The following is an 18,313-nucleotide window of genomic DNA, read 5'->3' on the forward strand; positions in this document are numbered from 1 at the left end:
TGGAGAAAAAAATGTGGAGTCCTGTCAGGTTTAAGAACTTGGAATTAGAGGAGTTGCCGTTCTGGCTTAGTGGTAATGAACCTGACTAGTATCCATGAAGATGCAGGTTTGATCCCTGGCCTCGCTTAGTGGGGTAAGGATCCATTGTTGCTGAGAGCTGTGGTGGGTCAGACTTGACTTGGATCCGCTGTGGCTGTGGCTGGCAGCTGCAGCTCTAATTCGACCCCTTACCTGGGAACTTCCATATGCCTTGGGTATGGCCCTCAAAAGGGGGAAAAAAAAAATTGCGATTAGAACTTCCTAGAGTAGGGGTTCCTGTTATGGCTCAGTGGTTAATGAACCCAACTAGTATTAATGAGGATGTAGGTGCGATCCCTGGCCTCCATCAGTGGGTTGGGAAGAATTTGGCATGGCTGTGGCTGTGGTATAGGCCGGCAGCTGTAGCTCCGATTCGATCCCTAGCCTGGGAACTTCCATATGCCCCAGGTACAGCCCTAAAAAGCAAAAAATAAATAAATAAACATTTTTTCTTTTTGTCTTTCTTTTTTTTAAGGGCCGTACCACGTCCTATGGAAGTTTGCAGGCTAGGGGTGGAATCAGAGCTGTAGCTGCTGGCCTCTGCCACAGCCACAGCAACCCTGGATCTGAGCCACGTATTTGACCTGCACCACATGTCACCGCAATGTGGGATTCTCAACCTTACCAAGCAAGGCCAGGGATTGAACCTGGGTCTTCATGGACACAGTAGGGTTCTTTACCACTGAGCCACAACAGGAACTCCTTAATTAACTGTTTTCCGAATTGAGAATTTAAGGAGAGCTCTGGTGTTTGTTCATGAACACACACTTGCATTCCCACCATCCTTCAATCTGTGCATGGCATGAAGTTAAAAGCCCTTCCCTGGGGACTTAGCTAGCGTAGAGTGTATCACCGATGGCTGCCTGATGCTGCCCCTGGCATTGAGCACCATGCTGATTAAAAGGGCTTTCTCCCATCTCTAGGCAGCCCAGGAGGTGTTTGGAGAAATACTGGGCTCTTAAGATTGCCTGTGAGAAGGCTTTGCTTACCATCCCACCCACTCAGCTGGGTGTTGGGTGTCAGCTTTTAGTGGTGTATCACCTGAGCCACCACAGGATGCTAGCCTGCTGTGGCCCACTTTCCCTGGCCCAGGAGCACATTTCAGTGTTCTGAAACAGTTTTGGATTGATTGGGGAATCATCACTCTCTTATTTTTTGGGTGTTTTGTGTGTAGAACTGTGCCTGATTCACCTAATCTCAAGGCTGCTTTCTGTCATCCTCTGGGTTTTACCTTTCCAGAGATGATGCTTACCTAGGCACCTCTTGGCCATTCATTATAAAGTTTCCTTGGACTTTTAGGGTCTGGAATGTTCTCCTTAGGATGAAGAGTAATACTTTTTGAGCACTTACTGTGTACAAGGCACTGTTAAGAGTGCTTTATATGTAAGCTAATTTAACCCTCACAAAGTGGTATGATATTATTAATCCCATTTTATAGATGGGAGAAGGAAGTTAGGTATTTTGTCCAGACACATATAGCTGTAAGAAGTAGAGCTAGGATTTGAACACAGACAGTTGGCTCCAAAGCCTATACTGTATATTAAACAAATAGTTCCTTCAGCAGAATTCAAGAGACCTTATGACAAAGCAGCTCAAGGACCCCCCCCCCTTCCCATATCCCACTATTCCAAAGCAGAATTTTATATTAGGAATGCCTTTCCTTTATGTCAGCGATAATAAGCCTATACAGTTCATTCATTCCACAAATAATTATTGAATGTCTACTGTATACCAGTGCTGTGTATGAACTATTTCATTTAATCCTTACAACAGCTCTTTGAGGTAGCTGCTCTTCTTCATTTTTGTGGATGTTGTTAACTAAGGCTTAAAGAGGTTAAGTAATTTGCCCAGAGTTATAGAGTAACATATAGCCAGGGTTCAAATCCTGGATTTTCTGCCTGGCTTCACAGCCTCTGTTCATTCCCTTGAGACTCTGCCATCCTATATCACAGAGATTCTCCATCTTGATACTGTTGATAGTTGGGCACAGGTATTGTGGTAGGCTCTCTGTCCTATGTATTTTGGGGTGTCTGGCAGCACACACTAAAGGCCAATGGTAACATCTCTTCTTCCCCTTCTCCAGGTTGTGCTAATCAAAAATATATCCAGCATTGCCAGATGTTCCCTGAAGGGCTGCTGTTTCAAGATGGAGACTGTATTCATCTTGTTTTGTGCGGGGCTCAGCCTGCAGCCTTTTCGTGTCCACCCCTAATTCTTTAGCTTTTCCTCTAGGATCAGTGTCCCAGCCTTGTAGGTGCACATGGCTCAGGGGCTCTTTGCCTTTATTTCCCTGCAGGGCTGTGGTGGAGGCTGTGCATCGACTTGACCTCATCCTTTGCAACAAAACTGCTTATCAAGAAGTGTTCAAACCAGAGAACATTAGCCTCAGGAACAAGTAAGCAGAGACTCTAAACTATGCATCTTTTTGGTTTCTTTTTTTTTTTTTTTTGCTTTTTTTTGCTTTATAGGGCCACACTCATGGCATATGGAGGTTCCCAGGCTAGGGGTCTAATCAGAGCTGTAGCTGCCAGCCTACATCACAGCCACAGCCACGCCAGATCCGAGCTGCGTCTGCAACCTCCACCACAGCTCACAGCAATGCCGGATCCTTAACCCACTGAGCAAGGCCAGGGATCAAACCCGCAACCTCATGGTTCCTAGTCGGATTCATTAACCACTGAGCCATAATGGGAACTCCTCTTTTTAGTTTCTTTATTCTTCTCCATCTGAGACTGTGTCACACATAGACACATATTCTCTCTTATCCCCTGACCTCGTGATACAGTAATAGGCTAAGATGTTTCTGGCCTTCTTCAGAGAGGAGATGGGGATCCTTCACTCTCTGCAGTTTCTACATCTAATAGTCTAGTGCCATTAGAATGGCATTTGAGTTGAGGGAGTTTGCCATTCTGCACAATGAAGGAAAGAAAGAGGAAATAAAAAGGCAGAGTAGGAGTTCTCACTGTGGCACAATGGGCTCAGTGGTCTCTGCGGTGCCAGGACACAGGTTCGATCCTCCACCCAGCATGGTGGGTTAACGGATCTGGCATTGCCACACCTGTGGCATAGGTCACGACTATGGCTGATACCTGACCTCTGATCCAGGAATGCCATCTGCTGCAGGGTGGCCAAAAAATAAAATGTTTTTTTAAAAAGGCAGAGTAGGAGTTACCATTGTGGCTCATTGCTAATGCACCAGACTGGTGTCCATGAGGACAAGGGTTTGATCCCTGGCCTCACTCAGTGGGTTAAGGATTTGGTGTTGCTGTGAGCTAAGGTGGAGGTCAGCAGCTGTAGCTCTGATTCAATGTCTGGGACCCTTCATATGCTGTGAGTGCGGCCCTAAAAAGACAAAAAGGAGTGTGTGTGTGCAGAATGAAGGAGTTCCCTGGTGGCTCAGTGGATTAAGAATCCAGCATTGTCACTGCTGTAGCGTGGATTCAATCCCTGGCCTGGGAACCTCTCTGTGCCTGGGGGGAGCAGCCACTGAGAAAAAAAAAAAAAAAGAAAAAGTGAGAATAAAAAGAAGAGAAAGATAACAGGGGAAGAAAATGAAGATTATTAAAATTCTTATCATTCCTGCTTCTGTATCTTTTGGGGCTTCCAGGTCTGCTTTTGTCTTGGGTCCTACTGACTGACCCTGCATGTCTGTTGGGAGGCACAGAGATTTGTCATCTGGGGTGTTGGCAAATGCCTTCTTCTCTCCCCCACCAGGGGATGGGCAGTGTCTCTCATGTTCCTTTACACCCCTGCAGGCTGCGTGAGCTCTGTGTCAAGCTTATGTTCCTGCACCCAGTGGACTATGGGAGGAAGGCTGAGGAGCTGCTGTGGAGAAAGGTATACTACGAAGTTATCCAGCTTATCAAGACTAACAAAAAGGTAAGGGGACCTCACAGGTCTTGGGAAGAAGTTCATCTAAAGAGGGAAGCTAAGGAAGGAAAAGACCGCTAGGCAAGTGGGCCAGAGCATGGTTGGAGATGGGAGAACCAAGGATGAGATGGCAGAAAGTCAGGAGGGAGTCATATCTAATTAGGACTAGGGAAGGAGGGGAGCCTGGTCCCTGGTGGGGAGACCAGAGAAGTAGGTCTAAGGTTGTGGGGTAACTTGTGAGTGAGAGGAGATGTGGGTAAGGTTAGAGAGCCAGGAGGGTACGTTTATTTCCTCAGTGAGATGAATATCGTAAGGGAGGGGGCAGTAGAACTCTGATCTTGCTGCTTAGCTGGCCCCTTCCCTTTCCCAATCTCCAGCATATCCACAGCCGGAGCACCTTGGAATGTGCTTACAGGACACACCTGGTCGCTGGTATTGGCTTCTACCAGCATCTCCTTCTCTATATCCAATCCCACTATCAGCTAGAACTGCAGTGCTGCATCGACTGGACCCATGTCACCGACCCTCTGATAGGTCAGTGAAATCTGAAAGGTGGGCTGAAGGAGCAAGTTCACATGCTTCTACCTTTGGCCTTCTTATTCCTCAGGATCCATGTATGTTGCAACTCAGCCAAGAGAGGATTCTAGAAGACTTAGAAATGCTTCATGAAGTTTGGATTTATCCAAACAAGCATATGAGTTGGGGCGAAGATCTTAAGGAAGAGAGAAGCCTCTTTGGTCTGAGGTTGTAGACTGATGGTGGAGTCAGGGGAGGGAGGGAATAATCTAGAGTAAGTCTTGCAGTGGACGGTGGTATTATTAGCATTTTTCCCCCTCCCAGTTGAATGTGGCTGGCACTGTTTCTTTTAACTTTAGAGATTGTTTCTTAGTATTTGATGAAAGTATTAAAGTTTTTAGAAACATTGGGGGAAATTATGGACATTCTTTCAAGACCAGTGCAAATCTGTCTTTGGCCTTCTGAGGTGCTAGCAGCCATGGTTTACCTCCTTTCCTAGTTGATGCTTTTCTCTTCAGTGCAGCTACCCATAAGAGCTCCTTTCCTCTTCCTCCATCTCCCCTTGCCCTTTATACCCCTCCACCTCCCCCAGCCCATGCCCCTGCCCTGACTAGGACAAAGAATATTCTGAGTCAGAGATGGAGGTTTTGCCTGTGCCACTATGGGGCAGCATTCGCTGGTCAGAAGCACAGTACTGATTTAGTACATTTAAAAACAAAACATTAATCTGAGGCATCATTCATAGGCTTTATACCAGATCACCAGAGGGGTCCATAAGCTAAAGATAGATTAAGAACCCTTATTTCAAAGGGTCAATTCTCCAAACCACATTAGTTTTTCTTCTTACTGATATTTCTCATTCAGCCAGTTAAGAGATGTGTCTATTCAAAAGATTGGAAAGGGCTTCTCAGAATGGGAGCTACACACCCAAGAGAGTAGCTGCAAAGTGGAGTGGGTAAGAGGGTGGTCTCTGGAGCCGGACTGCCTCCTGAATCCTGGCTCTGTTATTTACCTGCTGGGTGACTTTGACTTCTTTAACTATGAAATGGGAGTAACGGGGTTGCTGTGAGGATCACTTTAAGTTGATACTGTAACACGCCTAGACTAGTACCTGGTACATGGGAAAACTGCCTCCCAAGTAGCTAAAGCTCTCTGAAGTTGCATGGCCACCTGGGTGAAGGGAGAAGGGAGCGCCCCAGCGTATTTGGCTCTGGCCATCGCAGTCTTCAGGTCAGGCAGGATGACCTCATCTCCTTCACGGGTAGACTCTAATAGGCTGCCTTCTCTGTGGAGCTCCTCCAGGTAGCAGCCAGGAGCATTTACCTTGGCCTCATTCACATACCATTCTGCCCGGGGAAGTTTCCCATCTTTACCCAAACCTTTTACTTTTATGTAGGGAACTGCTTCCCAAGGCACCCACAATTACCGATACTTGAGCCTCACCTCTTCCTCTTTTCCAGAAGCCTTCCTATGATGATTTTTCACATGACCTTCTCCTAGAGAACTATCATAGGTTGAGGACCCCAGCCTATCTCTTCCAGTTCCTTCCTGTCCTATAAATGACCCCTACCTGTGAGTCTCTGTGTCCCTATCTCTGTCCATCTGTGAGCCTCTGTGTCTCTAACTATGTCCTGGCTGGGTGTCTTCCCTGCCCCATAAGACTGTGTTCCAAAACTAGCCCTGGGTTCTTGATCTCCTTTCTCCCCCTAGGAAAGGTGTTTCCACATAGGTACCGGTAGAGGAATGGGCCTGCAAACCTCTCTCTTTCTTTCTCAGGATGCAAGAAGCCAGTGTCTGCCTCGGGGAAGGAGATGGATTGGGCACAGATGGCATGCCATCGATGTCTAGTGTACCTGGGGGATTTGTGTAAGAATCTGAACCTTTCATTTTTCTGTGTTTTGGGCTACAGAGCAGGTTCCAGCTGTTTGAATTGCTGGTACCACCCTTTATGTCCTTTGTGTGATTGGAGAGCAGGAGGAATAGTTTGGCCTCTGATAACTTTTCCCCTCCAGTCTGTTTACAGTGTTTCCTTCTTGTCACTGCTCTTCCAGGAGTCAAAAAGGTGGGTGAATATAGGAAGAAGAAAAATGTCTTTGTGCTTTGAGAAAGTCAGGGTGAGGAGTTCTCATCGTGGCTTAGCAGTAATGAACCTGACTAGTATCCATGAGGACATAGGTTTGATCCCTGGCCTTGCTCAGTGGATTAAGGATCTGGTATTGCCACGAGCTTTGAGCTTTGGTGTAGGTCGCAGACACAGCTCGGATCCCGAGTTACTGTGGCTGTGGTGTAGGCCAGCAGCTTCAGATCTAGTTCAGCCTCTAGCCTGGGAACTTCCATATGCCACGAGTGTGGCCCTAAAAAAAAAGAGAGGGAAAGAAAGTCAGGGTGATAGCTTGGTTTTAGTAGTGGGTTAGGAAGATTTTAACTTGATGTCTTTCTCTTTGGGGATTTTCTTTTCTCTTCATGGGTTCCTAGAAGGAATTGCAGTTAGACCTCAAGAAGGACTTACCTGCCTGAAATATGTTTCTCAGAATGGAAAAGTACTCTCTTGCTTTATGGCTCCTGGGTTTCTAGTCCTGACAGGCAAAGGTCCTGTCATTAGGCTGTCAGTGTGTGGCTGCTAGATGCGTTATCTTTTACTGACCTGAGGTTCTTTCTCTCCCTGCCACCATCTCACTCCTGGACCTCTCATAGGCAGGTGGCATGGAGAGAATCAGCTGTTTCACAGTGGACTGACTTAGTGTTAGTACTGTCTTCTCTCTAGAACCAAGCAGTTGAATTCCGGAAGCAAATATCGTAAGTCTTTTCAAGCATTTGTATATGCTGTAGAATATACGTTATCTACATTAATGTAGATGTATTATCTCTTTGGGAAGAGATAATCAAGAAGAACCTGTTTACTTTACAAACACCAAATAGTCTTCACATTTTGGATGAGAGAGTTGAATAATTTGCCCATAGTCATACAGAGACCCAAGGAGCCTGCCTCCTAGCTCAGCTATCTTCTTCCCAGGCTCTTATTACAGCTCTCCAGAGTGAACTCTCAGATGAGGGGAGGTTTTTCTGAAACATGGCATCATCACATTTCTCTTCCTCCTTTCTCTCCTGCAGCACGGTATCAGAATGAATTAGCTGGCGTAGACACCGAGCTGCTAGCTGAGAGATTTTACTACCAAGCCCTGTCAGTAGCTCCCCAGATTGGTAAGTGGATCCCCCAACTGGGGCCTTCCAATCCAGCAGCATTTTCCAAGAGGAAGATGGTGTTGAGATGGCAGGCAGGCCATGCTCACTTCCTCCAAGTCGTCCTTGTTCTCGGTTCGTTCATGCTACACCTTGGTTCTACATTCTCCCTCTTTTAACACACACTCAGAAGATTGTGGAAGGGGAGGAGAAATGGAAAAGTCTTGAAATCAGATGGAGGGAGGAAGGAGAGAAGGAAGAGAAAAGATTGCTTCCTTAACCCTGAGGTCTCTGCAGAAAGGTCTCCATACTTCAGCTGCCCCCATGGAGGCGCAGGGAGGGAAGGGGTAAGGCTCCGTCATAAGGGGGAACTGAGAGGTGAGAGACTGAGCTGGGATAGAGGAGAGGGCTCCATAGAGTTCGCTCAATACTGGAAGAGGCACAGCTATTGCTGAAGGAATGGCACCCGTCAGTGCTGAAATTCCTGGTGGGCCAGGCAGGAGTCAACTGAAAGGAAAGGGAGTCTGTAATCAGTAAGCCCCTGGAGGGACAAATTAGGCTGCTGATCACCTGGACACCAGTGTTGCCTGCAGACCCGCTGTTTTCCCCATGAGTTCTCTGATGCTTAGTGTCTGTTGGGCTTGGCAGCTTTTGGTGAGAAGTACAGCTGCAGACTTGTGTGACCTTTTTTCTCTCCAGGAATGCCCTTCAACCAGCTGGGCACCCTTGCAGGCAGCAAGTACTATAATGTGGAAGCCATGTATTGTTACCTGCGCTGGTGAGTATTTGCCAGCTCTCTCCCCAGCCCTGCTTTCTTGGCCACACCATCCTGCTTTGTTTTCTCTCTTCCATTCCTCCCTTTTCTAGCTCCTGGGTGAGGCAAATGCTAAGATTTGAGGGGGTCCCTCCTCTCCGGGGCATGGTGATGCAGCCCTCTGGTTTTCTCACGGCCAACTGGATTTGTAGGTACTCAGGCAGCTAACATAGCCATCCACTATCATGCAAAACAACAGGATTGCTGCTTTCCTAAGGAAGGAGATAATTTTTTTTTGGCCACCCCGTGGCATAAAAACTTTCTGGGCCAGGGATCAGATCCAGGATGCACTTGCAACTTATCCACAGCTGAGGCAATTCCTGATCCTTTAACCCATTGTGCTAGGCTGGGAATCAAACCTGTGTCCTGGTGTCCTTGTGCCACAGTGGGAACCCTGGAAGTATATTTCTTATAATATACCAAAGCAGCCTCTGACAAGAACTTTAGAGTTGTAGAGCTTTCATGTCTTGAGAGATGACAACATGGGGGAACCAGCTTAGCAGCAGTGTGGGATCACTGCTTCCCTGGATCTGACACTTAGCTCTTAGAATTAAAAAAAATTTTTTTTAGGCCAGCCAAAGGTGATTGGGCTTAGATTACTGAGTCACCATAACCAAATGTATATGAGACAGATAGGTAAATCAGAATGCCATTGATTTAGTTATAGCAAGACATAAACTGTGAAGAAATTCACTACTGACAGCTAATCAGGGCCAAAGCCTACTTGAGAAGCCAAGTCATTCTCGAAAGTTATATAGTAAATTGGGCTTCAAAGCCCAAAGGGAATAAGTAATATGGTGGTCTTCATAGCTTAAGTGGTCAACTGCTAAAGTGTAAAGTAAAGGACCTTTTCTGCCTTATAATTACATATGCTGTGATTGCTGGTTCACCTGGTCAAGGAAACCTATTCCCTGTTTAAAACAACAAGTATTTATTCTTGTGATGCCCCTTCTCCTTTTGTAGAGCAGTACAGACTGGCCTCCCATCCACTGTATTTATTCTTAAATATGATTACCAGGTTTGTAAGCTCCCATTGCATCTTTCTTATCCCTTGCAAGCTTTCTAGGGAATGCCCCCCTAACTTGTCCTGGATCTCTCAGCAGATTCATAATCTTGATTTAGGGTGAGTCATTTGCAAAGAGAAGCTAAGCACACCCAAGTTTGGGAGGTGCCCACTGAAGTCCTCTTTTCCTCTGCTTAAACAGTTATATCTTGGGGTTCCTGTTGTGGCTGAGATGCAGGTTCAATCCCTAGCCTCACTCAGTGGGTTAAGGATCCAGCATTGCCACAATTTGTGGTGTAGGTCAGAGGTGCAGCTTGGATCTGCTGTTGCTGTGTCTGTGGCACAGGCTGGCAGCTGCAGCTCTAATTCAACCCCTACCTGGAACCTTCCATATGCTGTGGGTATGGCCCTAAAAAGAAAAAACAAACAGAAAACCCAGTTATATCTCATGGTTTGTGGGTTAGGCATTTGGATAAGGCTCAGTTCCATAGTTATCAGTGGCATTGTGTAGTGTCAGTCAGTGGTATTCAGCTGATCTGGAGGTCTGATAAATCTGGAGGGTTGGCTCATCTGGACTCTTCCTCTCCATAGTCTCAGGGTCTCTCTATGCGTATCTTCGTCAGGGTAGATGGACTTCTTACATGGTGGCTCCGGGCTTCAACAGTAAATAATAACCCAAGAAACTTGGAAGTGAAGTCTACCAATCTCTTAAGGCCTGGGACTGGAAACTGGCAGAGTCACTCCTACAATACTCTTTTTTTTTTTCTTTCATTTTTTTTCCCCCTTTTCTTTCTTCCTTTCTTTTCCTGCATGTGGGGCATGTAGAAGTTCCTGGGCTAGGGGTTGAATTGGAGCTGCAGCTGCTGGCCACAGCAATGCCAGATCTGAGCCGCATCTGCGACCTATGCCATAGCTTGTGACAATGCCGGATCCTTAACCCAGTGAGCAAGGCCAGGGATCAAACTCCAGCCCACATACATGCTCACAGACACTATGTCAGGTTCTTAACCCTCAGAGCCACAGTGGTAACTGGAGGTTCCCAGGCCAGGGATCAAATCCGAACCGCAGCTGCTACCTACGCCATAGCCACAACAATTCTGGATCTTTAACCTGCTGCACCACAGCAGGAACTCTTAGTCAGAGCATTTGCACAGTCTTTTTTTTTTTTTTTTTTTGTCTTTTTAGGGCCGTACCAGTGGCATACGGAGGTTCCCAGGCTAGGGGGTCTGAACAGAGCTACAGCTGCTGGGCTATGCCACAGCCACAGCAATGTTAGATCCGAGCTGCATCTGTGACCTACACCACAGCTCACGGCAACGCCAGATCCTTAACCCACTGAGCGAGGCCTGGGATCGAACCCGCAATTTCATGGTTCCTGGTTGGATTCATTTCCACTGCGCCAGGATGGGAACTCCTGCACAGTTGTTGTCTTTTACCCCACCTCCTACCAAGATTTAAGGGCATGTGACATAGAACCCACTTCTCAGTGGAAGATGTATCAAAGAATTTGTAGCTATATTTAATTCAATACAAACATGTATTCTTTTCTATACTTCGCTTTTTATAATTAAATGATGCTTGAAAAAACAAGACATGAGAAGAAAGCATAGCATGCTGTTAAGGTCATAGGCTTTGTAGTGAGACCAACTTGGTTGGAGACTCAGTTCTGCCATGTGTTAGCTGTGTGACCTTTGAGTCTTACTTGATCTCAGGCTCCATTTCCTCGTCTGTAAATGTGGACAGTATTAGGGTACACAGAGGAGGGTGCTTAATGCATATTTGAGTTTGAATGAGTGTTGTGAGAATTAGCTGAAATAGTGTAAATAAATATTTTTGCACATGGTAAATGCCTTTTAAATGCTAGCTATTAAGTGTTCTGAGCTTTAAAAAAGATGAAGGATAATGTATTTCAGGGACAGTAACTAAATCTAGTTTGTAACAGAGTAGGATTAGTTATCCCATTTCTAGATATAGAGGAGATACAGACATCATTATTATTCTCATTAATCTGGAGGTTGTGTGTGTGCTTGATTAGGAAAGATAGTTTTCATCCTGAGTATGTAGGTGGGGAGGGGAGGCTGGGAGTGGCCTGTATTTACTAGAAACAGTGCTCCCTAAAGCCCCCAGAAGACTGACATTTCCCCTCTCCACCTCTGCTTCTGCTAAGACTCAGTAGCTCACCTCTGTCATATTTTAGCATCCAGTCAGAAGTATCCTTTGAGGGTGCCTATGGGAACCTCAAGCGGCTATATGACAAGGCAGCCAAAATGTACCACCAGCTGAAGAAATGTGAAACTCGGAAACTTTCTCCCAGCAAGAAGCGGTGAGTGGGGCCTGTGAGAGGAGGGGGTCTTTCTGCAGTTGGTGTAGTAGGACCACAGGGATTCTGGCGCCTTTCACCATTTACCCTGGGCTCCTCTCATTTCAGATGTAAAGACATTAAAAGGTTGCTGGTGAACTTCATGTATCTGCAGAGCCTCCTGCAGCCCAAAAGCAGGTGAGTGAGTGGAGGAGAGCGTGAACATGATCTGTGTCCTGTGAGCCCCATCCACGGTGGCTCCCTTATGGCAGGGGACTTGAGGAAGGAGTGGGCTGTTGAATTCTGCTTCTCTGTTGGAAATTCTTTAGCTGGCTAGTCCTTTCTTGGCATCCCTAACTGTCTCACCTTAAGTTCCAAGTCCATTCTCACCCTCTGGCACAGAGTGGGCACTTATTAGATGTTGAAGGAGTGGCTAAATGGGAAGCTCACACATAGCCCTTCTACCATGTGTCTGCCCCTCCCAGGTCATTCTGTCCGTTTTGGAGATCAGCCAGCACTGAGTCCTCCTGCTACTCTCTATGATGTCTTCCCTGTAGGATCCTATATTCTTCTCTGAATCCAGTATTCCCAGTTCTTTTCACCTGGCCCTAACCTCCCCCATTATTCCTGTCCTTCCTTAGCTCCGTGGACTCAGAGCTGACGTCACTTTGCCAGTCAGTCCTAGAGGACTTCAACCTTTGTCTCTTCTACCTGCCCTCCTCACCCAACCTCAGCCTGGCCAGTGAGGATGAGGAGGAATATGAGAGTGGATATGCTTTCCTCCCAGACCTTCTCATCTTTCAGATGGTCATCATCTGCCTTATGGGTGTGCACAGCTTGAAGAGAGCAGGTAACTTTCTCTGTGTCCCTCTTTTCTCCCCCCTGGCTTCTGGGATCCACTATCCTTTTCTGCAGCTCCTTGTCCATAAACTTGCTTCCACAAGCAGTCCCTTCACTACTTGTGTCGCTGCCTGGCTCTGCAAGAGAGGGGACAAGGAACCCTGCCCTAAAGGAGCTCCCAGTGAACAAAGGCAACAGCATATTCCTTCCCCCCTGCCCTCCCATTCCCACAAACACACACACTCTTGGCCAGGACCCAGGCAGACCCCAGGGTTGAGATGCTTTGCTGATGCTCCAGACAGAATGCAGACCTTGCTGGGGGTGGGGAGGTGGGAGCAGTTAGGCAGTTCTGAAGACTTTTCTGCCAGAGGTGTATGTAGAGCAAGATTAGACGGGAGGGAGGGGGAGGCAGGGCCGGGTGTGAAGGTGCTTGCAGTGGGGGAGGGACTTGTGTGAAGGCCTCAAAGGCCAGGGAGGTTGAGATGGGACAAGGGGATCCGTGAGCTTACATGAGGAAGCAGGATGAGTTGGCACAATTCTACAGTATAGGATGATAGTACAGAGCCCGGAGATATCTTTTTTTTCTTTTTTTTTTTTTTAACCTTAGAGGAATTTTTGAGAGGTAGTTGGATCCTTGGAAGGGTTGAGAACAGGTGAGATGAGGTGAAGGTGCCTACTCATCTTTAGGACCCTGGGCCCCTAATTCCTGGCTTTCTTGGCTTTAGGATCCAAGCAGTACAGTGCAGCCATTGCCTTCACCCTGGCCCTCTTCTCCCACCTTGTCAATCATGTCAACATACGGCTGCAAGCTGAGCTGGAAGAGGGCGAGAATCCTGTTCCAGCATTCCAGAGCGATGGCACAGGTAGTGCAGGAAAGGGGAGGTTGTTACTGGAAAGATTAGTGTATGGGTGGGGACCATGGAAGGGGAACCACAGATGTTGCAGGAGAGGTGCTATCGAAGGATATCTTCCAGTGTCCTGGTTCCGATTTGTCCCTAGGCCCCACCTGACCATCCTCTTTCCATAGATGAACCAGAGTCCAAGGAACCCTTGGAGAAGGAGGAGGAGCCGGGTCCTGAGCCTCCTCCTGCAGCCCCTCAAGCGGGTGAGGTCAGAAAGAGCCGGAAATTCTCCCGCCTCTCCTGCCTCCGCCGCCGCCGCCACCCACCCAAAGCTGGTGATGATAGTGATCTGAGTGAAGGCTTTGAATCGGACTCGAGCCATGATTCTGCCCGGGCCAGCGAGGGCTCAGATAGTGGCTCCGACAAGAGCCTTGAAGGTGGGGGAACGGCCTTTGATGCTGAGACAGATTCAGAAATGAACAGCCAAGAGTCTCGATCAGACCTGGAAGATATGGAAGATGAGGAAGGGACTCGGTCCCCAGCCCTGGAGCCTCCTCGGGCCAGGTCTGAGGCTCCTGAATCCCTCAATGGCCCATTGGGCCCCAGTGAGGCCAGCATTGCCAGCAACCTACAAGCCATGTCCACCCAGATGTTCCAGACTAAACGCTGCTTCCGTCTGGCCCCCACCTTCAGCAACCTGCTCCTCCAGCCCACCACCGAAGCTCCCAGCTTGGCCAGCCGCAGGCCCTGTGTCAATGGGGATGTGGACAAGCCCTCAGAGCCAGGTACTTGGGCCTCTCTTCATCGTCCTGCTCTGATCCACAGCTCCATACCATTGACACTCACCTGAGAGAGGCCAGCTTCTTCTCTTTGAGTACCTCTCAACTGTACCCTCACTGCCTTATCTTTGCTCTCTCCTTTTAGTGAAGCCTGGGAATTTTTTCCTGGGAATCTCACCTCCTCACTTCCTCATTCTCAGCTCCCAGCTAATTTTGTGGTCTTATTACCCTCCCACTCTGCCTTATTCTCTGGGTTTGGGGCTTTCCTCCCCATTTGAAACTGAAGCTGTAGCTCCTGCCCCTGCTATCCCAGGTCCTGCCAGGGCCCCCGGAAGCTAGAAAAACCAGTACCCACCAGGGCAGGTGGATTAGAGTGAGACCCTTCTCCTGAGGGCCTTCCCCTGAGGTGCAAAAGGAGCACCTGGTTAGCAGCGGTGGGCATTTGTCGTGTCTGCTCTATGCCACGCATTAGGCTGAACTTTTTTCAGGTCTTGTCTTGCTTAATTTTCACAGCAGTCTTGTGGTTGAAGAATCATCATCCCCATTCTGAATGCTTTCCTTTACCCCCAGGCGCCTGTGCACTGTGCTCCTTTGGTCTGGAATATGCTTTTCCTCCCTTGACCTGAGCCTTGTCACTTGACTGATCCTCACTTGCCCTCTAGATTTTAGCTTAAAAGTCATTTGGGGTCTGGGATTCCTCAGAGGTAAGCTTCCTATTGCCCCTGCCCCCTTAAAGTCAATGAATTTTATTACACTTATAGTTGTACAGTGATCATCACAACCCAGTTTTATAGCATTTCCATCCCAAACCCCCATCCCATCTCCCCACCCCCCCAACCTGTCTCCTTTGGAAACCATAAGTTTTTCAAAGTCTGTGAGTCAGTATCTGTTCTGCAAAGAAGTTCATTGTGTCCTTTTTTTAGATTCCACGTGTAAGTGATAGCATTTGATGTTGGTGTCTCATTGTCTAACTTCACTTAGCACGATAACTTCTAGGTCCATTCACATTGCTGTAAATGCCTTTATTTCTTTCCTTTTTATGGCTGAGAAGTATTCCACTATGCATATGTACCACATCTTTATCCACTCCTTTGTTGGTGGACATTTAGGTTGATTCCATGTCTTGGCTATTGTATATAGTGCTGCAATGAACATTGGGATACATGTGTCTTTTTGAGTCATCGTTTTCTCTGGATAGATGCCCAGGAGTGGGATTGCTGGATCAAATGGTAATTGTATTTTTCTTTTTCTTTTTTTTTCTTTTTTTTTTTTTTTTTTTTTTTTGTCTTTTTGCCATTTCTTGGGCTGCTCTAACGGCATATGGAGGTTCCCAGGCTAGGGGTCTAATCGGAGCTGTAGCCGCCGGCCTACACCAGAGCCACAGCAACGTGGGATCTGAGCTGCATCTGCGACCTACACCACAGCTCATGGCAACGCCGGATCATTAACCCACCGAGCAAGGGCAGGGACTGAACCCACAACCTCATGGTTCCTAGTCGGATTCGTTAACCACTGAGCCACGACGGGAACTCTGGTAATTGTATTTTTAGTTTTTTGAGGAATCGCCATACTGTTTCCCATAGTGGTTGCACCAGTTTACATTCCCACCAACAGTATAGCAGGTTCCCTTTTCTCCACACCCTTTCCAGCATTTGTAGACTTTTTGATGCTGGCCATTCTGGCTGGTGTAAGGGGTTATCTCATAGTAGTTTTTGATTTGCATTTCTCTAATAATGAGTGATATTGAAAGTCTTTTCATGTTTTTGTTTGTTTGTTTGTTTGTTTTTTGACCATCTGTATATCTTCTTTGGAGAATTGTCCGTTTAGATTTTTTGATGGGGTTGTTTGTTCTGTTGGCTTTTACAGCCTCTGCACTTTTGCAGCTTCCAGCCCTTTCCCATTCAGGTAACATCTGTAGACTTGTCTGTCTCCCCACCAACACTCTGAGGGCAGGACTGTGTGTCTTGTCTATTGCTATATCCTCAGTACCTAACATAGTGCCTGGCACATGGATGGGACCTAGGAAATGTTGAATGAATTAAAGAAATGTGGAGTTCATGCCATGGTGCAGTGAGTTAAGAATCCGACTGCTGGAGTTCCCAGTGTGGTACAGCAAGTTAATGATCTAGCTTGTCTCTGTGGAGGTGCTGATTTGATCCCTGGCTTGATACAATGGGTTAAGAATCAAGTGTAACTACAGCTGTGGTGTAGGTTGAAGCTCCAGCTTGGATTTGATTCCTGGCCTGGGAACTTCCACATGCTGTGAGGGTGGCTGAGCTCTGGTCACTGCAAAGGCACAAGTTCAATCCCTGGCCTGGAGCAGTGGATTAAAGGATCCAGCATTGCTGCAGCCGCAGCATAGTTTGCAGCTGCAGTTCAGATTCAGTCCCTGGCCCAGGAGCTTCCTTATGCCATGGGTGCGGCCATTTAAAAAAAGAAGAAATGAAGAAGCCGATGCTCAGAGGTAGAGTTTGATCTGCTTCGTGTTCTAACCTGCAGACTTGAAGAGCTAGGAGTTAGAAGTTTTTTTTTTTTTTTTTTTTTTTTTTGCTCCTTTCTACTGTCTGCTGTCCCTTTGCACAGAATAGGCACATCATAAACATCAGTTGAGTCAGTAGCTGCAGACCTCATGAATTAGCTTGAATCTGAAAGAATTTTTTTTTAGGCGTGCACCTGCAGTGTATGAAGGTTCCCAGGCTAGGGGTCCAGTCAGAGGTACAGCTGCCGGCCTACACCACAGCCTCAGCAGTGCGAGATCTGAGCCATGTCTGCGACCTACACCACAGCTTACAGCAACACTAGATCCTTAACCTACTGAGCAAGGCCAGAGATCAAACCTGCAACCTCATGGTTCCTAGTTGGATTTGTTTCTGCTTCGCCACGACAGGAACTCCCTGAATTGTATTTTTAAAGGCACCAAGCTTTTGGCTTAAAAGCAGCCAGTTTCTAGTGGGCCTAGGAATATTAGGCAGGGGTCTTACTCCTCTTTTTTCATGTCAGAATTCTTCAGAAGAGTCTGGCGGGTTGGGGCATGCTCCCCCCAACACACACACAGAGCTGCAGCCTGTTGCCACGTGCCTTCTAGTTGCTCATTCCAGTTCTCTATCACCCACCTCCAGCCTCTGAAGAGGGCTCTGAGTCGGAGGGAAGTGAATCTAGTGGGCGTTCCTGTCGGAATGAGCGCAGCATCCAGGAGAAGCTGCAAGTCCTGATGGCTGAAGGCCTGCTTCCTGCTGTGAAAGTCTTCCTGGACTGGCTGCGGACCAACCCTGACCTCATCATTGTGTGTGCACAGGTGTGTCACCCCACTGCCCTGTCAGGTCCCAGGGTGTTAGGGCAGGACGCCAGCCAGGAGGGGGCATGGGAATCCCCTCAGATGGTCTCATTGAGACAAAAGTTATTGTCAAGCACCTGCTCTGTGCTGCTTCCTAAGCTTTTTATGGGACAAAGATTAGGCATGATCTTTGCTCTCAAAGAGCCAAGGAGCGCTGCTTATTCTGCTTTGTATCTCCAATACGAGGCATAACGTCTGCCATTATGAGTAGTGTTGATGAAAGTAAGTGTTTGAGGGCCAACCTGGATATCTAAACTCTGGAGCCTGGAGAAAGGAGAGAGCGCTGAGTAGTGGTGAGAGAGAAGGGACCAGAAAGTGGCAGGATATTCAGGAGGTGCAGGTGTTGTGGGCAGGGAAGTGGCTTCAAGAGAGTCCTGCAGCTGGAGCAAGTAGTCTCAAAGGTGGGCTGCAGTGGAGGCTGGCTGGGGTGAGGCGGCCTTCTTCCCATCTCAGGTTCAGAGTCTCAGTCTTGAGCCTCTGGTGCCCTGAGCCTTTTCTTCTGTGTTGATTTATTCCAGTAGCACACCTGCCTGCCATGAAAGACCCTTTTCCCTGCTGGTCGCCATCTTCCCTAGATGAGAGAGTTTGGGTCAGGGCCAGGCACACCCTTGGGTGTGTGCTTGTGCGTGATGACAGCTAGTTAGTCACTGTTAGTCATCAAGGGTGGTGTGGTGAAGATGGAGGTGCATGTCACATCCCTGGAGAGGCGACCCGGGATGGGCACGTGTGGAGGGCTGGGAAGGAAACGTTTTTGCTAG

General features: G+C 47.6%; 1 protein-coding gene across 3 annotated transcripts in view; it reads left to right on the forward strand.

Moving 5' to 3' along the window:
* The window catches only part of SMG5 (SMG5, nonsense mediated mRNA decay factor), a 31,480-nt gene that overhangs the window by 2,814 nt on the left and 10,353 nt on the right, over nt 1-18,313 (forward strand). For all 3 annotated transcript variants that reach the window (XM_021089680.1, XM_021089682.1, XM_021089681.1), the window contains exons 2-13: nt 2,375-2,473; nt 3,834-3,957; nt 4,326-4,482; nt 6,241-6,330; nt 7,576-7,665; nt 8,344-8,422; nt 11,659-11,784; nt 11,890-11,958; nt 12,402-12,610; nt 13,326-13,463; nt 13,628-14,227; nt 17,341-17,516. In XM_021089680.1, coding sequence (XP_020945339.1) covers nt 2,375-2,473; nt 3,834-3,957; nt 4,326-4,482; nt 6,241-6,330; nt 7,576-7,665; nt 8,344-8,422; nt 11,659-11,784; nt 11,890-11,958; nt 12,402-12,610; nt 13,326-13,463; nt 13,628-14,227; nt 17,341-17,516 — 1,957 coding nt within the window. The remainder of the gene's footprint in view (nt 1-2,374; nt 2,474-3,833; nt 3,958-4,325; nt 4,483-6,240; nt 6,331-7,575; nt 7,666-8,343; nt 8,423-11,658; nt 11,785-11,889; nt 11,959-12,401; nt 12,611-13,325; nt 13,464-13,627; nt 14,228-17,340; nt 17,517-18,313) is intronic.

This window comes from Sus scrofa, chromosome 4 (genome assembly GCF_000003025.6).
Source record: "Sus scrofa isolate TJ Tabasco breed Duroc chromosome 4, Sscrofa11.1, whole genome shotgun sequence".
Taxonomy (NCBI): Eukaryota; Metazoa; Chordata; class Mammalia; order Artiodactyla; family Suidae; genus Sus; species Sus scrofa.